Raw genomic sequence first — 24,023 nt, 5'->3', positions numbered from 1 at the left:
AGCCTCAGGGGAAGGAACGGGACCTGCCTCAGGACAGTGTAGCAAAGGTGTGTACCTGCTAGGTGTTGCCTCAGTGCTGGGGAGAAGGGGAAAACCCAAGACTGAGTCCAAGGGTGCTGATGGGAAGAGCAATCTGATCCTAAAACTAAAAGCAGCTGTGGGTTTGTGCAGCTGGGAGCAGGGCAGGAGGGATAGGGAGTTTCCCTTGGAAAAGTGGTCTTAAAATAAACTCACATTACAGGCCTTTAATGTAATTGCATTCTCGCCCTTCAGGGGAAGGCCTTCTCCACTGTAAACTGGAGGAAGAGCAGCAAGGTCCCTGGGTGCAACCTTCTGGGCTGGGAAAGGTCAGTGCCCTTTGAAAGCAGTAGGAAGCAGGTAGGGTTGTCTTTGAGCAGAGGGCACTGCTCCTGTATCTCACAAGGAAGTCTGTGTCTGGGGGGAAAAGGGGACAGAAACCTGAATAACGGAGCTTCACAAGGATGTTTCCACTTTATTTTAAATTGCACATGTAAGACAGTCTCAGACTAGGAGTCACTGATTCTTCAGTGAACAGAAAAGCCCTTTGTAATCTCAAAGGAGAGCCTTGGAGGGGAGCAGTATCCCACCAGCCAGGCTTGCACGGCCCTAAATACCAGGTCCCATCTCCCCTACTGAAGGCAGGGCCGCAGTGCCATGCTCCTGTCCCTGAGGACACACAATTGCTGCCTGCGGGCAGTAATAACCCCTTCCCTCACCTCAGCAACTCCTGGCCCTGCAGGGACAGTGCTGGCAGCTGAGGGGAAAAGAAAGCCAGCCACAGAGCCAGGAGGGCTGCCTGGGCCCAGCCCAGGAGAGGTCACTGCTGCCCGCTGTGCAGGAGGCGCTGGAACAAGGAGCCATCTTTCTGGCTTAGGCGGGCGGGTGAATCCAGCTCTGCCACTTTCCCAGCTTGCATCACCAGCACACGGTCTGAGTCCAAGATGGTGTTGAGCCTGCGGACAGCAAACACCAGGACACACATTGGTGGATCTGAGGACAAATCCTGGATACTGCTTCCCCTGCTGCCAAGGGGTGGGCCAAGACATGCCCAACATCAGGATCTGTGGAGCATCTCCCTGTGCACGGAGGGACACACTGCAGTCCAGCTCCCCAGAGAGCCTGTGCACACTGCTGAAACGCACCACCTCTTAGAAGAGCACGGCGATGCCATCCAGTTGCTGGGCATGGCAGGGCACCGGGAGCACAGAGAGAAGCTCTGTTGAGGGAGAGCTCAGGGCACGCCTGATTCTGGGGTTGCACAAGATGTCTCCTTTCCCACAGGAGAGTCGAGTTGCTTCTGTTTGCCCCTACATTTCCTCACCTGCCACCTCCTGAGGGCAGCAGAAACAGACTTGTGCATCAGCTGCCATTCCCCAGCAGTCTGGCATCTTTGCTTACGCTGCCACCATGAGGGGATTTGTAGTTGCCAGACTGCCAATAACAGCACCCGCAACACACTGTATGCGTCCAGTTCTGACCAGTCTGCTACCAGGGCAGCAACCTCTGGCCCTGGGGAGAGAACACAGGGCAGGAGGAAGGCCTTTGCACAGCCATGCACCATTCAGTGCGAAACTACAGCCCTACAAAGCTGCAAGTCACAGGGAAGACACTGCACAGGATTTGAGCAGGTAAAAGTGTTACGGAGTTCAGGACTCTGGTTACACATTCATCCCCAAAACAGTGCCAGGCTGCAGCACTGGAAGTGACCTGGAGGGGTGAGGGACAAGTACTGTGTCACTTCCTGTCCTAGATTTCACCTATTCAATTAATGGCTTACCTGAAGCTGAATGGCATGGAAGAACCATGGGTACAAAACAACCCCATCACCACCTCTCCCCTCCTTACTGCTCTCCCCCATCTCCCTTCATCCCAGTGGAAGAGGGGCTGGGGCCATCTTCAACCCAGTCTTGCTGCTTCGCCTTCTGCCACTCCTTCCTCTGCTGGTTCTTCTCTCTAATTACTCCTCCGTCAGAGGTGGCCTCCCCCCCCCAACCCAAACACACACCTCAGCCCATGGTGCCCTTACCTTTCTACTCTATTTATCCCTAGTGTAGGAACCATGTTACCTTCACACCCTTCCTGCCTCCTTCCTATCTGATGCATTTAACAAGACCCACTCGATTCACTTCCCAGGCCCAGCCCACTCTGCCTGTCATCCATCACTCCCACTTTTGTGCAGCAGGACACCACCCCCTGCCACCTGCTCATTTGATTTTTATTTTTGTGGTAACCTTTGTGCTTTGAAAACACTTTCCATACAACTGCGTAACACTCCTACAAATTCTCCTCCACTTGGCAGGAGTGGGAGCACTGCCTAATGCGAACCCATCCCTTCTCACTACTCACAGTAGTCAGGTTTTGCCCTCCTCCCTCTGCCAGTAACCATCTCCTGCCCCTTCTCTTACACTAAATCTCTCAGATGTTGGGCAAGCACTGCTGCCCTGTCCTGCCTGGCCACTGTGTAGCTTGCCGGCATCGGGTGCAGGCTGGGACCAAAACTCAGGGTTTTGGAAAACAGAACTACCCAGTGTTCTGCCTCCCCTGGCCAGGAGCTGGCTGTGGCCCTTCACCGCCAGCTGTCCTGCAGTGCCCTCTACTGAGCCAGAGACCCCTGCTCCTCCCGGGCCTCCACGCTGCTCCTTTCTGTAGGATAGTTCTCCATCGCTCCTTGCCCTCTTTGGCAGAACCACAAGGTTTGATTCACTCCCCTGGTCCCAGCAGAGCCATCTGCCATACAATCTGTGATACGTTTTGCACTTTGCTGTCCCCCAATTTCTGGGTATGACGTTTTCACCTACAGTTGTTCCCAGCACTGAGGGGCTAATAAAGCAGAAAAGGCCAACAGGCAAGGTCCAGCCTTTTGCACTTGAAAAGCCTCATCAGGGAAACCTCCCTGCTCAGCTCAAGGCCCAGGCATGGCAGGCGAGTGGTAGGATGAATTTAAGCAACAAGTGCTGCTTCCTCCATACCTGTGAGCAATCGTCAAAACAGTTTTGTCAGCGAAGCGCTGGCGGATTGTCTGCTGCAGCAGCTGGTCTGTCTTCTGATCCACGCTTGCTGTGGCCTCATCAATGCAGAGCACCTGCCAGGGACAGAGAGTGAAGGGAGCTCCCAAGCACCACAGGGGAGACCCCAATCCCTGCCTAGGGACAACCCAAGAAGGTAGCGCAGGACATCTGTTCCCATCACACTCCTAACTCTGGAGTGCTCTGCTCTGCTGTCCCCACACAGCCATCAGCAGCTCCCCTTCCCCCTCGCTCCAACGGAGGCAGGGCACTCACCTTGGCCTGCGTCAGGAGAGCTCTCGCCAGACACACCAGCTGCCTCTGTCCCACTGACAGACTCTTTCCCCTCTCTCCCAGCTCGCTGTCCAATCCACCTGCAGGGGTCAAGCTCAGCAGTTACCCCACTGGCTCTGCACAGGGCTCCAAACAGCTCCCCCAGTCTGGGGTTTTCCCAATAGCACTCAAAATCCCAATCCTGCTCAGGCCCAGGCCTCGGGAATGGAAGCCTTTATGCTCAGATGCAGGCAACATCTGGCACAGAGATGCCACGCTCCCCCAGAACTGGGGGCTGACTTGTCTCTCAGGCTCTGCTCTAACATCCACTGGGGCATGGTCTCATCGGCAAGATCCTGCCACCCAATCCATCACCTGCCAGTCCCTTTCCACTAAATCTCAGGGAATGAATACCACTGGGTCCCACTGACCTGTTCCCACTCTGGTCCTAGTGTGGCCTCACCTAACCCATTCCCTAATGCATCCACCTGGCCCCTTTTCCTCAGCTCCCTGACTGAGCTGAGGCCTTCTCCCCTCTCCCAGTACCAGAGCTCACCAGCTGCTTCTTGCTGGGTTCACACTCACCCATCTGAGTAATGGCGTCCCGCAGGTGGCACTGCTCTAACACCTCGTGGAGCTCAGCATCTGTTCGTTTTCCCTGGGGGTCCAGGTTCTCTCGGATTGAACCACTGAACAAAAACGGATCCTGGGGGATGATAGCCAACCTAGATCTGCAAGCAAACGAGAGCTGAGGGCTCATGGGGTGGGTTCTGCAGAAAAGCAAAAGCCTGTTGTTCTTTTTTTTTCCTGGGGTGAGGTGTCTTAGATTGCTGTGTATCTTAGAGGCACAGAGACATTGGTCACATTTTCAGCCTGGCTTCCTTAGCATAGCTGTCCAGAAACAAAAGAGCAACTCATAAGCAGCCGCCACAATCAGGTAAGAGGGTGCCATAAGTCCTTTCCTCCTCACTCTTCCCTTCGGCATCCAAGCACTGACAGCTCTCAGCGCCCCCAGCTACCCTCTACTCTGCTCAGCCCTCCGTACCTCAGCTCCTCCAAGCCCACCAGCTGGCTGTCAACACCATCCAGGAGAATACGGCCTGATTTCAGCTCCAGCATGCGGAAAAGGGCCAAGAAAAGGGTGGATTTTCCAGATCCTGTGCGACCCACAATCCCCACCTTCTCTCCAGGATAAACAGTGAAGTTCACACCATCAAGTGCATTAGGCAGGCCCACTCGGTAGGCCAGGACCACTTGCTGGAACTCCACAAGCCCCTGGCTTGGCCAGTCAGCAGCAACCTAAGAGGGATACCAGGGTGAGACAGAATATGACCGTGACCCACTGTCATCTTCAGCCTCACCTCCCCACAGGCCAAGCTCCATCCATCCCTTCGGATGGTTGCCTGGCTTCTGAGCAGACCCAATGCACAGCCCAGCTCCATCTCCACTCCCTCCTAGGCTTGTTTTTCTCTCACAGCTTGGACCTAGCAGCCGTTCTGCTCTCCTACCCCTTTCCATCATTCTAGCCTTCACCAACTCCTGCCAGATATTCATCCCCCTGGGGAAGGTACTGGTAAAGGATGAGTGATCAAGGTGGTTTCTGTGGGTGAGGGCCCTCCACCCATTCACTGGATCACACAGTTCCAGTGAATGTCCCCAGGAGGCAAGTGCAGGGCACAGAGCCAGAAGATGGGCCAGTCCCTGAGAACATGTCTGAGCTTTTACCTGGACCAGTTTATCCTGGGGCTCTGTGGGGATGTCTGTGGTGTATTCCTCTGTCCGCTCCACACTCACCATCATGGTCTCTGTCAGAGTGAAGCTGGATATGAGGCCTGAGAGCAGGTTTGTGACAGACAGGGCATATGAGAGCGCTAAGCCCACAAGTCCTGTGAGGACAAAAGCATAAGCAAGAATGTTACTGCCAGGGAAGGAGCTGGGATCTTGGTGACTGGACAAAGAAGCAAGGGAGAAGTCAGCACTCTGGAGTCTGGGATCCCACTTGAGGATGGGGACACACAGGAGGAGGGACAGGAGCTGAAGCACTACACCATGGGTGACTTGTAGAGGGACAGGGAGCAGGAGCTCTGGATCTTACCCCAGTGTAGGAAGACTCTGGGCTAGGAGAGGAGGAACCCTTGGGCCACAGCCTAGGGGTGGGCACAGAACAATCCCTGGCAACCTACCTGGATTTCCCAGTTGCTTCTGGTGCTGGATGATGGCAATTCCTGCAATAGCGGTAACCACAGCAACCCCAATCATCTGCAAGCGGATGTCCAGCCACTGCATCGCTGTGTTGCTGGCAAAGAGGCAGCGCTGGTTCTGCTCCAGGCGCAGCTGATTCTCCAACTCAAACCTGGGAGGTGCACAACAGAGGTTCACACCACTCAACCTCCATTCCTGCTGCCCCAGACCAGGGGCACTGCTGCCACCCCATACCCAGCCCCACATCAGGGAGGCCCTGGACTATAAAGCCAAAGCTCTGGCTCTCTGGGGGCTCTTTCTTTCCACTCACCTCTGTGTTGCCCGCATGGCTCTGATGCTGCTCAGTCCTGAGAGGGTCTCTGAGAAGTGAGTGTAAATGGGAGACAGAGTGACACTGTAAAGGCGCTTGAGCTCCCGGGACGTGCGCCGGTAATAGCGCTGGATGGAGAAGTAGAGGGCACCCAGAGGGAGTAACACAAGACCAATCCAAGGGAGGCCATAGGTGATTATCACCAGCATGCCCAGTAGCCCATACATGTTGGCCAGGAAGATGTTGAGGATAAATGGCAGGCTGTCATCCACACAGTACAGGTCTGAGGAGAAGCGGTTCAGGATCCGGCCTGTTGGTGTGGTGTCAAAGAAGGTGACTGTGGCCTGGCAACAAGAAAATCAGAAAGAGCCAGTCAGCTGCAGTGAGATCCAGCCACAGAATGGTGCCCAGGAGAGTAGCACCAAGGGGAGCAGTTAAGGCCACAAAGGGGTGGCCACCACAGCCCCCTTCCTTTCCTCAGCCGGAAAAGAAATCTCAGACTGCAAAGCCAGCATCCACTCGCAGCCAAACAACTCACGCTGTTTGCACGGTAAAAGGAAGGACCCCTTCTGTGGCGAATGGCAGACAGCTACCAAGATAGCAGTCACTCAGATCCCATACTGGCCCACCAGTAGCCAGTGACACAATCCTGTAATACTAGCCTCTAATCCTATATTCCAATCCTCTAATCCTAACTCTAGCCCAAGGACCCAAGGAAGCCCAAATCCTAAAGAAAGTTAACTGGCACATGCCAGCCATCAGCCCTAAATCTTGCTCAATGACTCCTACCAATCTGATCTGAATCTGAGCTCATGATCCTGCAACAGCTACTTTGATTCAGCTAGCCCTCATCTTGGCTATATATCTAAGCTTAATGAGTGAATACATGCAGGTGGCAGCCATAAAACCCCTCGCCAAGAAACAGAACAAGCCTTACAGGACATGTTTTGAACCCCAGCTCATCGGCTCCTTGTGCTGGCTGTGGTGTAGCCCTTTTTGGATATAGCCCTACAGGGAGCTCATCAGCAAATATCAGCAGAAACCCTAATCCACCTCCCAAACCCTTACTCCCAATTATGAGAAGGACATCAAGGCAGAATGACTTGCAGGAGCCCCAGCCTGCCCTGGACTTTCTGATCATTACCTTCAGAGCCCTCTGAAGCAGTTGGTTGTGAATGACAGTGGCAGCACGGATAGTGCCGTAAGCAAAGAGGAAGGCCCGAAGAATCGTGAAGAGGGAGTTGGCCCCTGCAATGCTCCCATAAACTATCAGGTAGAAATTCACATCCAGTGAACTATTGGAAGGAACTGGGGTGGTGTCCAGAGCTTGAATGGGGGAGCTGGAACACAGAAGGAGGAAGATTATGAATCTGCCAAGGTGCCCAGGACAGTAAACTCACAGACAGGGCATGAGAACCCAGGAGCATACTCAAGGGGAAACCAGAATACTTCAACCTGATACTCCTGTGAGAGACCACCCCTTTGGTATGCTGGGACAAACACTCTGATTACTATGCAGCTAGGGGTCTTCCATCAGCCCTAGGCAGAAGCCCTTTGGGCACCTCATCAGGTCAGAGATTTTGATTTTCTTTCTTTGTCAAAGCAGCCACACAGATCACCTGCAGTGGGGTGGTCAGTTTATCCCTGCTCTCAACAAGGATCTTCACCTGAAATACACTTAAGGGCAAAATCAGAGTGTGTTTTCAGCTTCCTTTGGCATCTTCTGACCAGCATTCACTTACACAAGCCCAACAACGGAGAAGAGAAGCAGCTCTGGGGAAGGTGGGGAAGCTGAGCAGATCATCACAGAGCTATTTGCTGTCTGGGATATGCTGGAGATCCAGTGTGACAGCCACCAATCTGAGATATTTCTGGATGCTACAGAGAAAGACAGCATAAAGAGGGATTCAACCTTTGAATCAGCAAATACGAAGCAGAAATGCTGGAGGGGAAGCTGCTGGACAACTTTTGTTATTGTCTCACTGCCCAGTCTTCCTCTGCCTTCATTCTCCACTGTTAGTAGCAGAGCAGGAGCAACAGAACAGCCTTGAGCTGCAGCAGGGACAGGGCACTGCTAAAGGAGCAGACATGCAACTGCAGCAGTGAGACGCCAGATCCTGTTCTCGCATATGCCCCCTCCCAACTGTGCTACTTAGTTTGGGGAAGAGAAAAGGGGCCTTCCTGCTGCAGGGACAGCGATTAAACCCCTGGCCTCTTTTCTCCCCTGAACTCCACACAACCAGGCAACGAGAAGAGAGGAATGTCTAAACAGAGATGTGCTACTGAATCACTGCCTCACCTTGCATCAGGAGCAGCGAGAAGAGGATGGATAATGCCAAGCAGCTGCCCACTGCCAGCCAATATGCCTTGTACACCTGAAAAGCCACTGCCCCTTCTTTCTTCTCTTCCTCCCTGTGGATGAGATGATTGTTTTGGGTTGATTCTTCTGCCTCTGTCTCTACGGCCTCTTCTTGGCCCTGTTCATCAGGGGCTGTGGGAATGGAGGCAAAAACAAAGGTCAGTGTGACAAAAGTTCCTCCTGCAGCTCCTCCTTGCTGTGAAGAGAGCAAGTCTAGGCTATGAGGGAGACTTTTCTTCCCTCCTCTCTCAAGACAGGTGCACCAATCCTGGCAGACCTTCATCCAAAGCTGGACCACACATGGAACAACAGATTCAAATACTGCTCCAGACCAATACCCAACAATATGTGGGCCTCCTCTCCCTCTATGCACACACTACCCACAGATCAGCACTGCCACAGCAGAACAAGGTGGTGGGAGCTCTGGTCTAAGGCCAGCAGCCATCTGGTACAGCTAAGCTGTGCTGCCCCAGCCACCCTCAAGCTTGCCATGTATAGACCTTTATCCTTCCGCCTCTTGTCCATATCCTTGCACTTGGGGAAGGCTTCCACGAGTGGCAGGATATCAGCCGGTGTGCCTGCAAAGAGAGACATGCAAATGCTTCAGGATCAGCGAGGAACAGATGCCAGCTACTCACTGCCTCTTGCTATGAAATGGCCGAGTTTTGTTCCCTCTTAACATTCCTACACCCTAGAAGGCCCTGCTCCATACAACCTGCTATGGCCTTCTGCCTTATCAGCTCCCAACCTCTAGGGCTGTCCTGGTTTATCTGTGCATCTGCACATTCCCTTCGACCCCATCTTTGCCCACATGCAGCGTCCTCAAGCTCGTTATCACTGGGTTCCCCACTAGTTAATCCTACTCCCTTATGTCTGTCTTTGCTCAATCAATTCCAAGTCTGGCACACAGGCACAAATGAATGCCTGAGAAGACAGCCAGTGTACCTGTCTTAACTATCCTGCCATTGTCTATCAACAACAAGGCATCAGCCTTCTCCAAAAACTCCGTCCTGTGGGTGCAAAGGATCCTGGTCTTGTGTTTGAGAACTCCGAGAATGCATTTCCGCATAAGATGGTTGGCTACATCTGCATCAACAGCAGCCAGGGGATCATCAAGGAGGTAAAGCTCTTTCTCCTGAGAGGAAGACAAAAGACAAGGATACAGCTGCTGGCCCTGCCGGAGCAGGCAGTGCTGTAGAGAAAATACAAGTGCCTCTGTGCGGCACACAGCCAGCACCTTTAGGCCAGCACAATGCGGTTTAAGACACACTGCCAGAGCACGCTGTACAGCTGGGTGCTTACAGCTTCTTTACATCTTGGTACTGAGCACAATCTACCACAGCATGACTCCTTTGCTATTTACCTGGTAAATGGCTCTGGCAAGGGCTATTCGAGCCTTCTGTCCCCCACTGAGTGTCACGCCATTTTCACCCACCTCTGTCTGGTCACCTGCTGGTAAAATCTGAAACATTCAAGAAAATCCATTTAGAAGGGACAGAAAACTACTGGGAACCCAAAAGCAGAACATGAGGTCCCTCTCCTGCCTCTGGCAGTAATTCCTTAGGGTGACACCTTACCAAAATTAAACAATGCAACAGTGTATACACTGGTTCTGCAGACAACTTGCAAGCTTGGCATTTTGGCAACTAAACTCTTACTACACTCCAGAATAGGGTAGCCATACCTGAACTACCCATTGAGAGTAACCTCTGGTCTGAGATAACTCTGAAATTGCGCCTGGGAATTTTCTGGGAGAGCAAGAGCTGTGTCTGCACCAAAATCATGCCAGGGCCCATCCAAACAGTTTAGCAGTAAAAACTACAGAGTTTCAGCAGCTGGAATCAGTTTCCTCTTGATTTGGTAGCATAGGCATAGTCTACTACTTCTCAAATAAATATCTTACCTTTACAAAGTATTCATAGCTCCTGCTGAAGCAAACAGCAGGCCTGGCACTTCAGAAAATCAGGCATCAGGTTATAAACCGGGAGAAGGCTAGCTTCCTACCATATATAACAGCCAGATTTACTGGCTAACACAGCCATAAGCCTCAAACTTAGAACATGTGTATTACTGATGGGGGGACCACAGACTCAGCCCTCCCAGATCCCAGGAAATTTCCTTCTGATCCAAAAAAGCATGAGCTGATAGGTTCTGCCTGAAAAACCTGGCAGTCATCAGCTCTGCAAGAACATCCTCCCCAGGATCAAGAGCTTTTGGCTCAGCAGCAGCAGAGAAACCATCCAAAGAGCAACAAAGTGACTTCACACCTTAAAGAACTGTCGGGCGAGGTATAGTCTGGGATTGGCAATCAGCGTAATGCTGTGTGATTGGGACATTGGAGAAGCAGTCTATAGCCTGAAAGAAGGAAAACTGCTCCCAGTGAGGCTCAGGCTGGATGCAAAAGCTGACCAAGAAGGCTCAGGCAGGCTTACAGTTTAGGCACTCACGTTCAGGTCCTCAGAGAGGGCACAAGCCTCCACCACCTCCTTGTACAGCCTGGCATCATATTCCCGCCCAAAAAGGATGTTCTCACGGACGGTGGTAAACTGTATCCAAGGCTCCTGTGTGGCCAGACCAAATCCTCGCTCCAGGTCACAAACATACACTCGTCCACCTTGTCTACAGGCATACCAGAAGTGGGTGGAAAGGGCAACAAAGAAGAACTGTTGGTAGATCAAAATGGCCTACAGATAGGGATAGGACTGGATAGTCCCTGCCTGCTGGGGCATGAGGGGACCAGGCAGGGAGAAATCTTTAGGCTACTTACTTAATGAGCTCTCCAGTGATGGCTGCAAGCAGAGAGCTTTTGCCAGAGCCAACCTTCCCAACAACCCCCAGGAGCATCCCCTGCAAAGGGAAATGAAAAGGAGCAACCAGATGCGTTAATACAGGGTGGCTTGTCCAGATTTTTTGAGCCACACGTAGCCTGTAAGAAAGCTGACTGCTGTCTTAAACTAGGACTATCTCACAGGTTCAGCAGCAGAGCTGGGTACAGTTGTTGGGTAAACCAGACTCCTGATATGGCAGGACACAAATCTGCAAGGAGTGTTAACTCTGGAGCCCAGTTGTGTTCCCTGCCCAGTCCTCTCCTGCAGCAGTGGTAGAAAGCAGAGGGAGCTGGTTCATCTCGTGTGTGTAAGCCATGCCTGGATCTCCTCCAGCACCCTTCAGCTCTGAGAGATGTGATATGTGCTCTGTGCCTTTTGACTAAGAGAAGATTTTGATGCATGGCTCATAAGACCAGGAAAACATGAAAACACGCCACCCCTGCTCCATTATTTGGCTTCTCCAGTGTCATTCTTCCCTGTTACTTCCTGTGTCCTTGGCTCACCTTTCTCACTGACAGGTTCCCAATGTGCAGTTGCAGAGTGCCTGTGGATAAAGGCTGCCTGGTGCTTTCCTCCTCAACTGGCGCCCATGAGAAGGCTGCACATTGCATCTCCACAGCAGTAGCAGTACCTGAAGGGCTGTCTACAAGAGAAAAGCAGCACAGCATTGCATTACTATGAGGAGGCCAGAAAATGAAAGGCACCTGGCATCACAAATACTACCAGCTTTGTTCAAACAGTTTAGCAGTAAAAACTGCGAAATGGCTGAGACCACGGACAGGGCACTGCCATGATGCCCTTGACCCAAACACAGAATGAGATGCTTGCCTACTGACTTGCCCTTAAACTTATACCTCCCTTCCTCCAACCCTCCTATCTCCAGCTCCCACCAGACACAAATGGTGACCTGCTGGCTGTCAGGGAGACAATGTAAGGATAATCTGGTTTTATTACTGTTGAAGATAAAAGAATGGCAAGGAGCTGGCAAAAGGCAAGGAAGGAGAGAAAGGGAGCTGAGATGGCTCAGGAGATGGGCACCCACTTGAGCCTTTCTGCCAGGCAAAGCCAAGGTTGTTGATGGCTTCAGTGTCAATGGAGCTTTGGACAGAGGAGGGAGCAGCTTCTTCTAAAGAGACACTAACGGCAGGACTCTGTGGGGACAACCAATGGCCTACAGTTGGTAAAGAGGAATGTTATAGCCTTGTCTCCCATCTTCCACGGAAATTAAGTGCCTTCACTCTGCCTCTGACAACTGAACCTCTTGAATCATGAGGTGATAAGCCAGCTGCCCTCCAGTACTGCCCCTGGGCCTCACACTTCAGCGCTTTGCTCCGAATGCTGCCTGCCCAGGGTCCCAAGCCCAGCAGCATCCTTTGCCATTACCTAGGGCATAATAAGCTTCCAGGTCCTGGTCCATGAGTTCAAGGAAACGTTGGATTCGATCCAGGGAAACTTTGGCTTCCAAGGTCCCATTCAACACCCATGGGAAACTGTTGAGGGGGAGAATAAGCATCCCGACAAGGGCCAGTGCTGTGAATACCTGCATGGGTAAGGAAACAGCCACGAGTTGGAGGCAGTACCTCCCTTGCACCTTGTATTCTCCAAACAGCTTCACCAGCGAGAGCCTGAAGAGCTGCGGGGAGACACAGGCTGGGCTTATTTCCCAGAGAAGATGCCTCAGGACTGCAGCCCCACTGTCAATTGTCCTCTGCACAAGGCACAGTTGGAGCTCTCACTGCTACCTACTCACCTTTGTGGCAGTGAGCTGGTGACCCAACAGTACGTAGGTGATGAAGATGGTAATGGAGACAACAACAGGCAGTGCTGCCCACAGATACACACACAGAGCATCCAAGTACTTGATGGCTCGTAACTTCTGCAACTCTTTATCCCGGCAGGCATTTATCCTGGTGCTGAAGTGCTTCTCCCAGGCGTAAAACTTGATCACACGAATGCCACATAGGAACTCTGTCATTAGCTGCAAGCAAAGAGGAAAAGCAAATGGAGCAACCAATGCCTGCGTAATGCCCCAAATGCCAGCTAAGCATCTGGGCTGGGGCCAGGTTTGCAGTTGCCTCCTGCTAAGGACCAGGCTAGAGATATCAGGAACCATTTATTGCTAACAAAGACATAAACTCAAGTGGCAGCTACTGGGAACTTTGCTCTCACTCATTCCACCAGCTTCCTCAGCCACCTGTGCTGTGTACGGCTCAGGAAAAGGCAAAATATTAAACTACTTCCCAACTGTAGGATGTGCAACGCAGGTGAAGGGACATGTGGAATTACTAGCTCCAGCCTGGATGCCATTTACCTATTTCGGCCTTACAGCGCGTTGAGATAGTAACACTAATCTCTCAGGCCCAGTGCTGCCATGACACAGCCATGTCACAACCATGACATGTCTGGTCTGTACCCAGAGCCTGGCTGGCTCACAACCAGCAGCTCAGGTGTCCCTGCAGCGTGCTGTCCCCTCATTCCTGCTCTCAGGTCAGAATGTGCAGAGCAACCTGAGGTGTGTCTGTGCCCAACATGAAAGAAAACTAACAAGAGAGAGTTCACTCAGCAAACCAGTCTTACAATAGTTGGAGAAAGTCCAGCATACCCCATACAAGTATGTGCACCTTCTGTTGGGAAAAGCAGTATTTTTAAAGCTCCCAACAGTTCTGACGTGGGGTTGACTTATGTTTCATGCTTCCAAAGCATGATGGAAATGGCGAATGAAAGTGCTGACCCCTCACATTAGAGATACAAGGCTAAAAGGTGGGAATCAAATGTTTGACATGTGGCGAGGAGAGAGATGGCACTGCTAATATGCAAAAAGCAGTGGAAAAGATGACTGAGGGTGCCAAGCTTGGAGCGATATAAAACCACTACGTCTGTGATCATTGCCTTTGTCCAGACTGCAAGCCATCTCACCACTGATAGCATTACTGGAGCAATAGGATGGAAGCATCTCTAAAAGAAGCAATTGGGAGTCCTACCTTAACTGCTACACGCAGAAAAGAAACCTGCAAGGGAGCCTGAATTAGCCCAGGGGGCAAGACAAGCATTAAAGGTTCACTATCTTGTGGGTGGTGAAACCTCATCACCCTGAAACACTTCTGAACCAAGTGTGTGCGTATGCCCCCTCTAGCATTGTTCCCAACAGCTGTGATTCAATTAATCTGCTTTGGATCATGACAAGCAGCCAAAAAGCCAACGTTCTAGGGACAAACGGGGAGAAAATATAGCAACCAACTCAGAGAGCCACCAGCTGCCCCTCACCTTGACCCGTGTGTCCTTGTGTTTCAGCATCTCCTTGTTGTTCATCATGATGCGGTTAGCTATGACCTTGTTGATGGGCACGAGCAGCAGTGCCAGGGCCAAGCCTCCCAGAAAGGCTACCCCCACTTGCTGGTAGAGGAGGTAGAGGGTAATGGCAAACTGGAAAGGCAGGCTCCACACCTCATGGAAGCTGAGGCAGAAGTTGACCAACCTATTGGTGTCTGTGCTCATGAAGTTGACAATTTCGCCCACAGTGAAGCGGGTAAGGCTGGTGCTGCCAACACGCAGGGCCTTGCGGTAGATGGCAGAGATGATGGCGGCCCGAACCATCAGCGTCACCTTGTTCACCTCATAGCTGAACTGGTTCCGCAAGAGAGCACCCAGGAAGGAGCCAGCAAAGAGCCCGAGGGCATAGAGCACCCCGTGGCTCAGGGGCTCCTGCTGTGACTCCATGAAGTTCACCAGCAGGTTTAGAAGCAGAGGACCCGAGAAACCCAGCAGGCTGCCGGCCAGCTTGAGAAGTCCAAGAGAGTAAAAACGAAGCCCAAAGGCCACATGAAGGACGGAGATGAGTCGCACGGCCTCCTGGGCATGGTGTGAGCTGTCTGGGGCATTGCTACTCCCATCGCCTCCAGCAATGATTGGGCTAGTAAGAGACACTGTCTCCTCCTCTACTTGGTGCAGAGCTGCCTTCTTCCAGCAAGCATAGAACTGATCACAGACCCTGGCAGCCTGGAGCTTGCGAGGAAGCACATAGACATCCTGCGGCTGGTTCAGCTTCCACTGATAGCCACGTTTCATGAGAGGGTTCATCCACACATAAAAGAAGCGTGAGAGCCAGCTCTCACCATCTTCTGCCACTCCATGCTGATCAGGCACTGGGATCCCTGGCTCTGAGATGAGCCGGTCTTCTTGCCAGGAGTGATTGATGGAGAGGAAGTCTTGCCTATCAATGGTGGGTAAGAGGTAGCTGATCACATACACAAACAGAGAGGCCAGCTGCAGGCAGAGAATGGCAAACCTGGAGGAGGCAGCAGGGTGGGCAGGGGACCAAGCCATCCCACTTTGGCAGTACCACACCAGCGTGATGACGAAGGAAGGTAGTGGTAAGACAGTGAGGAGAGCCAGGGTCGCAGGGCCTCTGGTAGAGCCCTGAACGGACCTGAAGAGCATGAGAAGAGCGAGGCCGTGTGTGAGCCACGTCAGCGTGGCAGTGCCATTTGCCAGAGCTTCGAGGTACACAGGGCCTAGATCCTGCTGAGAAATGGTGGCTGGGATGGTATCGGCAAGAAATAGGCCAGCAAGTATGAAGGAGGCGGCGATCCTGCATGCCCAGCCTGGCCTGCAAGGCACCCTGGAGCCAGATCTAGAGGAGAAAAGAACACAGGAAAAATTCGCAGCTGACATTCTATCACCTCTTCAGTCAGTACTCTCCCTTCTCCCTCTCCTCTTCTCCCCTTCATCTGTTCACTCTTACTTAACCTATTGGATCCACCTCCCTAGACTTGTAACTTCTTCAGACTGTAGGCATTGCTAAACTACATCAGGTCACTATAGCCCAGTATCTGATCAATACCAGAGATTCAGATGCTACCAAAGTACAGCATTTCTCTACAGAAATTTGTTCGCAAACTGTGATATTCTGTGGTCAAATCAGACTCCAATCCTTGAGGATTAAAAAAGAAGCATATTTAACCTCTTTGACACAAATTCCAGAGGATCGAATTCTCTGTGTCACATCTCTGATCCTTGATTTCTCTTGTCTTTGTGATATTTTGTCTAGAAACATTATTTTTATCACTGTTAGTTTCAGTGATGCTGTGTATGTAAAGTCCATAATCTACTGCTCAACAAAATATTTCATTAGCACTTGATTCATTATCACTTGTGGCCTTTTGATATCAGTGAATATTGCCATGTTTACAAATTCCAGAAGAAAGTAAACAGAAAAACAATTTTTGGTTTCTCTGAACACCTTATTACCTTATATACATCTTCCACGCTACTTTGGATTTATAACCTTTCCCAGAAGACTCCCAGTTTTCCCAATCCCCATTCACTGAAATTCTTTTCAGTTATCTTCTGTGATTTTATGCTGACTACCCTCTCTTTTCTCTCTGGATTCTTTTCTGCAATGGAGGGACCAGAGCTGTACACAGTACTCTGAATTAGGACAGATGCTGACAAATATAATAGCATTATAATACTGTGACCTTCCTTAATTATATATTCAGCACATTATAGGGAGATCTAATTTCCAGCCTTTCCACCCCACCTCCAGTCCTGCATAATAATCAAGAGCTAGACAAGTTAGTTGTCATACCTTGGAGTGCCAAGGAAGCAGGCACTGACCACTGCAAGGATCGCATGAGGAATCACATTTAATGTCAGCTGATTAAAGCAATGGCCAACACTGCCATGAACCCACACGGGGAGTGGATCTTCTGGGCTGGTCCCACACAAACCAGCCAGGATGTTCTCCATCCTTTGCTGGGAATTCAATGTCAGAGACAGGAGCTCCTAGGGTAGCAAAGAAAAAACAGCACGATGTACAAAACGAAAACAGTACAGCGCTAGTCCAAGGGGGACTCTGATAAGAAATGAACATAGGGCTAGAAGCAACTTCCTGGGTCACACAGTCCAGGCCCTGCTATTGTGAACTTGCTATCGTATCATCTACTTCGCAAAATGATCAAGCTCCAGCTTAAAATAAATTGTTTGTCCCCTTAAGTCACGCCGGGACCTCAGTGCTCTGTGAATTTGAAGCTTTTTGCTTATTTCCAGGCTGATTTTTTCCCGTGGCCAGTTTATCCTTTGAAACTAACATCAGGAAGCATTTGCCTTTCTATTGATCACTCTGAAAAATATTTTGAGCTGCTTAGACAATGCTCTATGAATGATATATCCATCTTCAGACCAGTTGCCACAAGGGTGCTCCTTAAGACAGCGTGTAACACCAAACACCCTCCAGGTCGCGGGGGAGGATGCCAGTGCCCACCCAGGAAAGCAGGCAGCACCTCCAAGCTGCACGGGGCCTGGGGATCAAGCAGGGCTCGCTCCCTGCATGCTGAAGCACACCTGCGAAGGCCTCGGCTTTACAGTCATTTCTTTGTTCGCACCAGCTGGTCCCATCTCCAGCCTGGGAGCCGGCTGAGAGCCACAGGAACGGGGCACTGCAGCACCGGAGCCGGGGGACCGGGCCCTGCCACGGCGGCCCTCCCGGCCTGCTGCGCCGGGACAGCTCCCGGTGCGGGAAAGCCCCGGCTGAGGCCCAGCCCGGCGGCCTCCTCGCTGGGCCAAGGGGCAGGCGGAGCGGCGGGCACGTGGCCTGCAGCGGGCGGGACCCCCGCGGACCGACCCCCCCCCACCGGCCACTCCCACCGAGGCGACGCGCAGCGGCGCCGTCAACCCCTTCCCCCGCCGAACTTTGACCCCTGCCCCCCGCCGTACCTCGGCTCGCCCCGCCTCCGCGCTCACCGCAGAGGGAGGAGAGGGCGCGGGGCCGCCCCGTGCGCCCCCTGGAGGGCGGGAGGACGCGCTGCAGCCCTGGCAGCGGGCGGGGCGGTGCCGCGAAAGGCCGTGTGGGGCCAGCGCCCGGTACTGGCCGGCGGGCAGCGGAGCGAGGCTGCGAATCAAACCGGGCGATCCGGAACAGGGAGGCCGCTCGGAGGCGGGCACACCAGGCCCCAGCCCGAGGCCCACGCAAGGGCCCCGCGCTTGGGAGCGGTTGTCATCTCTGCCTAAGCAGCTCCATCCAGCTCAACCGCCGCAGCAGTGCAGTGCTGTGGAGATGGTGAACCCCGGGAGCTTCGGGGATTCGGTCACAAGCAGGAGGCCCAGATAAGCAAATGAATCAAACACGTGCAGCTCGTTCAGGCTTTTATCTTCTAGTTAAACTAAAAATCAGTCCCCAGTCATGAACAAATGTGATCTTCCCCCACATCTTAACTTAGCCCTCCCCTCCTCCTCCTCCTGCCATGCTTTGCCCGCAGTGGCTGGCACTCCATCACTGTTTTTACACCCGCACGCACCGGGCACAGCAGTATGCATGCACCGCTGTGCTTCCCGAAGTCAGCACTGGCAGGTACAGCCCAGGCAGTGTTTTTGTGGGTACAAAAGTGCTTTTATGGGTACAGCATTCATTGCAGATAGTACTACAAGAGCACTTTGCCAACAATACATCAGTATACCCAATGTATATTGGGTACACACCCACTATAGTTGTGTTTATTGGGTATACATACGCTAGATCAGTATACCCTAAATGGCAGAGTTCTCCTAGCACAGCAACACTAAAAACATATAAAGCGACATCATTGTTAACCAAATACAACCATCTGAACAACCCAAGCTAAACAAATCCACTCAGTTTTACCTGTATTGCACTCAGTGACTCTATTTGTCTGGGGCACAAACACACACGCAAGCAGCATCCCCAAATGTGACACTCAGTTTTTACTACAAGAGCATGTTACACTGGGGGGGGGGGGGGGTTGGTTGGGTGGGGGGTGTGTGTGTGTGTGTGAGTAAATGCTCAACTTTCCAGGTGAGAAAAAATGAACCTGAGAGGACATCCAGCCTCATCCCCTCCAGATCGTTATACAATAACAAGAGTGCACAATAAACGCCATCGCATTGTCTGGCAATTTTAGCTGCTACTGGTGATTTTATACCAGATGCTCTGGATACTTCACTTTCCCAAACCCTCCCTCAGTACTCTCACTTGCCAGGGAAAATTAGCATACCCCTGTAAATAATTCATCACAGGTAGCAAATTTTACTTTCAACACACAGCTTGTCAGAGATACAATAAAGCATTCTCTGAGCTTAGAAGTGCTATCAGTGCTGAGGAAGGAAAATATCAGTAACATTCCTGTCTGAGAAAACGGGGCAATCTGGCTGTGGGAGTACAAAACTGCAAAGATAAGAGCAAGAGCTTGGAGGCCACAGTACCCTCTAATCACAGTTTCCTTGAAAGGATGAGAATGCAGTTCTCCTAAACCTATATATATATATATCCATATCTATATCTATATCTATCTCCTTGTTTAATTGTTGTCTCTGAGGATTCTGATTTCTCATAGCCCTAAAAGTAATCTTTGCCTGTGCGTCAGAGTTGCAAGGCTGCCTTTTCACGACCAAGCTAGCTACTGATACACTGTATTTGGCCAGTCTGCTCTTTCTCCCACAGGTCATCCAAAGGTTTCTAGAATAAACTTTCCTGTAGAGGCCTTGATAATAAGTTTTATGCCCTCTCCACTCAGAGAAGCTTCCCTTCAAAAAAATGTTGTGAAAGCAGCAAACTCTTAAGACAGCAAATAGGGGATTTGTGAGGCTGAAGCATGAGCTGCACACAAGTGAAACTTTCAGATTTCATGGTTCTGATGTCTTATAAAAAAAAAAAAACCAACAAACCAAACCACCACTTCCCCTCACTTAATAAGACACCAGAGTTCTCAGATACCAGGACAAATACCATCCTCTCGAGCTAATCACTCCCAGAGCATTTCCTTTCAGCCACATCACATTCTAGTGCTCTCCTTTTCATGTCCTGCATTCTACTTGCTCATCTCTCCTAACCTCTTCATGTTCAAAACCATAAACTTTTACACATCAGCTGAAACACAGACAGCTTTCAGATGCCGCAGATCCCTTTTTGCTCCAAACAGCATTATCTACACTCATATGGGAAAACAAACATAAAGGGTATTAAAAAAAGGAACCCTAGGAGAATACCAGTCCACCCTAACTGATCTGAAATCACTGGTGCCTGTTCTGCATAAGCACATTTAAATAGGAGCATGGCAAGAATCTAAATAGACATTCCTCCTTTTCGAACTTCCTTCTGGCTATTTCCCCTCTTCTGAAATATTGCTGCCTGGGACATTTACTGCTACATATCTGACAGATTTAAGATGTGCACGGTGTGGAGTACAGGCTTGTGGGTATGTTGCTTACAAAGTACCCTGCACACTATAAATAATCATACACCTGACATTTATCAAAAAATCAGAGCATTCAAAATGGAAAAAAAGAGTAAGGTTTAATTTAATCCACCCCCAGAGGCCAATGCAGGCCAGATTTTATTCATTGTCTATTATCCAGAGTTTTAAAAAGCTCTAGATGGATACACCCACAGCAAGGAAGGCAAAGGCAGAATGCCCCCCCCATCTTACGAGTTTATTTTGTTAGAGATTACTTAATACCCCCCCCTCCCAGAACTCAGAGTCAAGGAATGAGTATAGGCTGCATGCCCATTCCACTTCCCAGCTAAAAGTAAACATTGAGCTGAAACAGAAGCCAGCTTAGACAAGCCTTAAATTCAGAAATATCAACCTTGTAATTATAGATGTAAAATCTCTGAAAGCAATTGTCTGTTTGGATGTGTTTTCTGTGCTCCCAGCCAGGGCTCTGCTATCAGCTGAGCTATCGTTCTCAAATTCCATGATGTCATGACCAAGGAAGGCTTGATTACTTGACTGAGTCCAAAGTTTTTCATGAACGGGCTGCTTTGCCTGGACCTGAAGACACAACATACATATTTTGCCCTGTTTTCCAGGGAAAAAATTAATGCAAAGTTCAGTAAGACAGAGGAATATCTTCCACCACTCCTTCTCACAAGGACACTCATTTTGTCACAAAAACGCAGAAGCTGTCTTTGTTCCTGCTAGTAGACCAGTCATTTAGCATTAGAGGGAACGCTGCATGGTTGTCTCATGCACCTGGATCTAGTCTTGAGTCAGGCATAAGAAGGTAAAAAATTAAGGTCTTACGTTTTTTTCTGTTACTATACTGCTTTTTAACCTAACGGTCCAACCTGAATTAACTTCAATTCTGATTTCTGTTTACTTGTTCATACTGAGCTAGTGCTAACTTTTCTCATTCTGTTCTTTCTCAATGTTGTTTGCTCCCATGACTTTCTTATTTGAGGCCTAATTCAGAGACACCCTTATTACCCCAACATTGCCCTCGGCATCTAATTAGCTAAAATCTCTCCAAGCAGCAGCTAATTGCAAGTTCAAAGATGAGCTTTGGAATTCCAAAGAGGAGTTTGGGAGCTGAAATTGTAGCAGAGCAGAAGGACTGGCACCTCCTTTGTCCACCAACAGTCTGGAGCACCAGTCACAGGAGTATTACAAAACCCTCTGCAAAGCAGGTAAGGACCTTGCCTGACTGTTTTGATCCCTGAAACAAACTGTAGTGCTTCCTCTTGCAAAGACGTGAAAACTCTCAATGTGCTTTGCCACACTGGTTCAAAATTTCAGTACTGATTTTAAGAATAATTTAACTGAATCCCACTATGGGTGCTCAGTCCCTTTAAAAACTTAACTCAGTAAGGCACATGATGGAAAGATGACACTACAGCTAGTACAGAATGAGTTTATAAATTGTAATTGTAAAGCAATGCTCAGGAAAATGACAGGGTGTGACAAAATGCTAACGAGCACTAGTCATTCAAGTATTTTTCTCCAACAAATGGAATTTTTTTCTTCTGAACTCCTTAAAACCACAACATACACTCTGTTTGCTTTTTTTACCATTCCTCCCTTGAGCAGTTTACTTACTGGTGTGCAGACAGAAGTTTTAGTGAACTTTCTGATTAGTTACTGATATCTGGATTCCTTCATCTTCCAAACGCCATTGAAATTTAGCACAAGAAACCTCCAGGACATCTCCTGTAGACCTCCTTTGGATACAAGGCAAAAAAGTTAGAAAATATTTTCATGTTCTGGCATTTTGCAAAGATTTTAGATATTATGTGTATAACTTTTTATATAAAACTGATAGGAAAAAAATTGCTGTGTTTCTTGGGTTTGTGGCTTTTTACTTGACTTTTGAAACCAAACTGTGGTTTAAAACTATTTTTTTAAAAACTGATGTAAAGAAAGCAACAGCATGAAAGAGATGTCCAAAACTAAATGAGTCCATATTCTCCCTCTTGCTTGGCTGTTTTTACTTACTTCAGTTGGTAAAACTGAGCACTTGATACAGACACCTGACACTAATGCATGAAAACATGGTTTTCTTTTTAATGAAAAAACAGAACACATTTGGCATAACACTATATTCCTTATAAACTACTTGGATGTGATCCACAATACAAAACTAGAAGGGAAATTCCTACGTACACATCAGTTTTGTGCTTATCGTAAAGCACAATTCTGTGCCTCTCCAAGTGTCACCAAGTCTGCTGCTGAGGGTAGTTAGTTGGAACAGGCTGAGTATCCATTGCCTCCACCATCACTGCATTTTGCTCCCACCAGAAGCAGGTCCGCAGTCTGCTGGGCATCTTCAAAGATGAAATTCTTATCCCAGGATACTTATAATTGAATTAAGGTCACTGATGAACATTATGAACCTTAGAAGAGAAGGGGGAGGGGTGGACAATGGTAATGGAAAATAAGATAAGTTTTTATATAGCTTGTGCTTATTTTGATGATCAGCATAACCAAGCGTATTTCCTGGGCCTGTGTAGTGGTGCACTCACATGGAAAATGTCAAGGTGAGCCAGTTAGTTTTAATATACAATTATACTCAACCACTCCCAGCAGAAATATCTTATTATAGCATCAGGCTGACCCCCCACCCATCAGCCTACTTCTTTTTGTTGCCACTGCTTTAAGTGGTATGCTTCAAATGGTGTATTGTGTTCTAGCAAATACATTCCCATAAAGGACACAGGCAAAATTTCATCCCAGTCTGCAAAAATTGACTGGGCCTTCAAATACAAGCCCTCACACATCATCTAGCTAATAGTAAAGTGCAATTCTAATGCATTAAGCTTCTCCCAGTTTCTAAACAAGATATAAAGGCTCAGGAATTTGGGAAATAGAGAATTTTATCATAACCTTCAGTTCTCTGCATTTATTTCTTTCTACTGCTAGCCCATTTCAGTTAACTGAAAACACTCTTCCTCCGCCTCACTAGAAGCAGTTCCCAGCATGAAATAAGAGAAATGTTTCATTCTTCATTTATGAGAATTGAAACTGTCACGCTCACTTGCGTGCACTGAGCATGGTTGGTAGCAGGTGCTCAGGTGAGGAGAGGGAAGAGGGGGGAAGCAATTCCTCCCCATCATTTCAGCCCAGTTCCTGGCAGTCACTGCAAGGAAATTTGTTCAGAAATTTTCTGAGCCGGAGGCTTAGGCTCAGCATCACCTCAACGAGCAGCCAAGGATTGCTCTTGAACATGTTTCTCTTAAGGACAACGCCCATACTGACAAGCTCCACAACACAGCATGGGAAAAAAAACCCCAAACAAAACTCTTTTACTTTTGGCCTCGACCTAGAGGCTGCCGTCACCGCAGGCACACCACACTGCGGCAAGGCCCGGCCAAGGCCCAAGGCCCACTGCCTCACAGCCCCCCACGGCCTCCCTAGCGAAGCTCCCTCCCTCCTTCCCCACCGCCTTCGCTTCCCGTCCGCTACCCCGACCGAGACGTCTCCCGCCGAGCGGGTGCAGCGCAGCGGGAAACCCCGGAGGAGAGGCAAACAGAACAGAGCAGGCGCCTGCGCGCACCCGAGCGTATCCCCCTTACGGCACTGGGGAGCGGGCGGCGGGGGAAGGAAGCGGCACCCCACCTCGCACGGCCGAGCACGGAGACAGCACCCGCTTCCTGCCAAGCTGCGGCCCACCCCGCCACACGTGACCAAGGTCTTGCGGCCGCCATTTTGTGCGGGCGTCCCCAAGCAACGCCTCCCGCCCCCCGCCCCCTCCCCGGCCCGGGCTCACCCCGCCCCGCCCCCCCCCCGCCGGGCCCG

General features: G+C 50.2%; 1 protein-coding gene across 13 annotated transcripts; it reads right to left on the bottom strand.

Moving 5' to 3' along the window:
• Positions 1-476: 476 nt before the first annotated feature.
• Positions 477-23,972, bottom strand: ABCC10 (ATP binding cassette subfamily C member 10). Of its 13 annotated transcripts, none has more exons than XM_054819083.1 (25): positions 23,844-23,972; positions 22,392-22,621; positions 21,828-21,949; positions 20,599-20,783; positions 16,586-16,782; positions 14,263-15,628; positions 12,749-12,976; positions 12,382-12,631; positions 11,502-11,641; positions 10,938-11,017; positions 10,618-10,789; positions 9,534-9,632; positions 9,116-9,305; positions 8,671-8,748; positions 8,111-8,302; positions 7,554-7,689; positions 6,956-7,151; positions 5,812-6,155; positions 5,483-5,652; positions 5,025-5,185; positions 4,345-4,598; positions 3,885-4,030; positions 3,303-3,400; positions 2,991-3,103; positions 477-974 (listed from the first exon to the last, which is right to left on the bottom strand). In XM_054819083.1, the coding sequence occupies exons 5-25, from the start codon at positions 16,744-16,746 to the stop codon at positions 839-841; spliced, it is 4,710 nt and encodes a 1,569-aa protein (XP_054675058.1). In that variant the 5' UTR covers positions 16,747-16,782; positions 20,599-20,783; positions 21,828-21,949; positions 22,392-22,621; positions 23,844-23,972; the 3' UTR covers positions 477-838. The 13 variants fall into 13 exon arrangements, 11 of the variants coding, with proteins under 11 accessions (XP_054675058.1, XP_054675059.1, XP_054675061.1 ...); XM_054819084.1 differs by having other exon boundaries at positions 23,782-23,907; XM_054819086.1 differs by having other exon boundaries at positions 23,801-23,874.
• Positions 23,973-24,023: the final 51 nt, after the last annotated feature.

Source organism: Grus americana, chromosome 3 (assembly GCF_028858705.1).
Source record: "Grus americana isolate bGruAme1 chromosome 3, bGruAme1.mat, whole genome shotgun sequence".
Classification (NCBI taxonomy): domain Eukaryota; kingdom Metazoa; phylum Chordata; class Aves; order Gruiformes; family Gruidae; genus Grus; species Grus americana.
This window is presented reverse-complemented; position numbering and strand designations above follow the sequence as displayed.

Coding starts and splice junctions, on each gene's coding strand:
- ABCC10 (XM_054819081.1), bottom strand. CDS start 17,394: ATGGGACCAGCTGGTGCGAACAAAGAAATGACTGTAAAGCCGAGGCCT. Junction 12,632..12,748: donor ACCAGCTCACTGCCACAAAG/GTGAGTAGGTAG, acceptor GTCTCCCCGCAG/CTCTTCAGGCTCTCGCTGGT. Junction 8,303..8,670: donor CAAGAGGCGGAAGGATAAAG/GTCTATACATGG, acceptor CCATTCCCACAG/CCCCTGATGAACAGGGCCAA.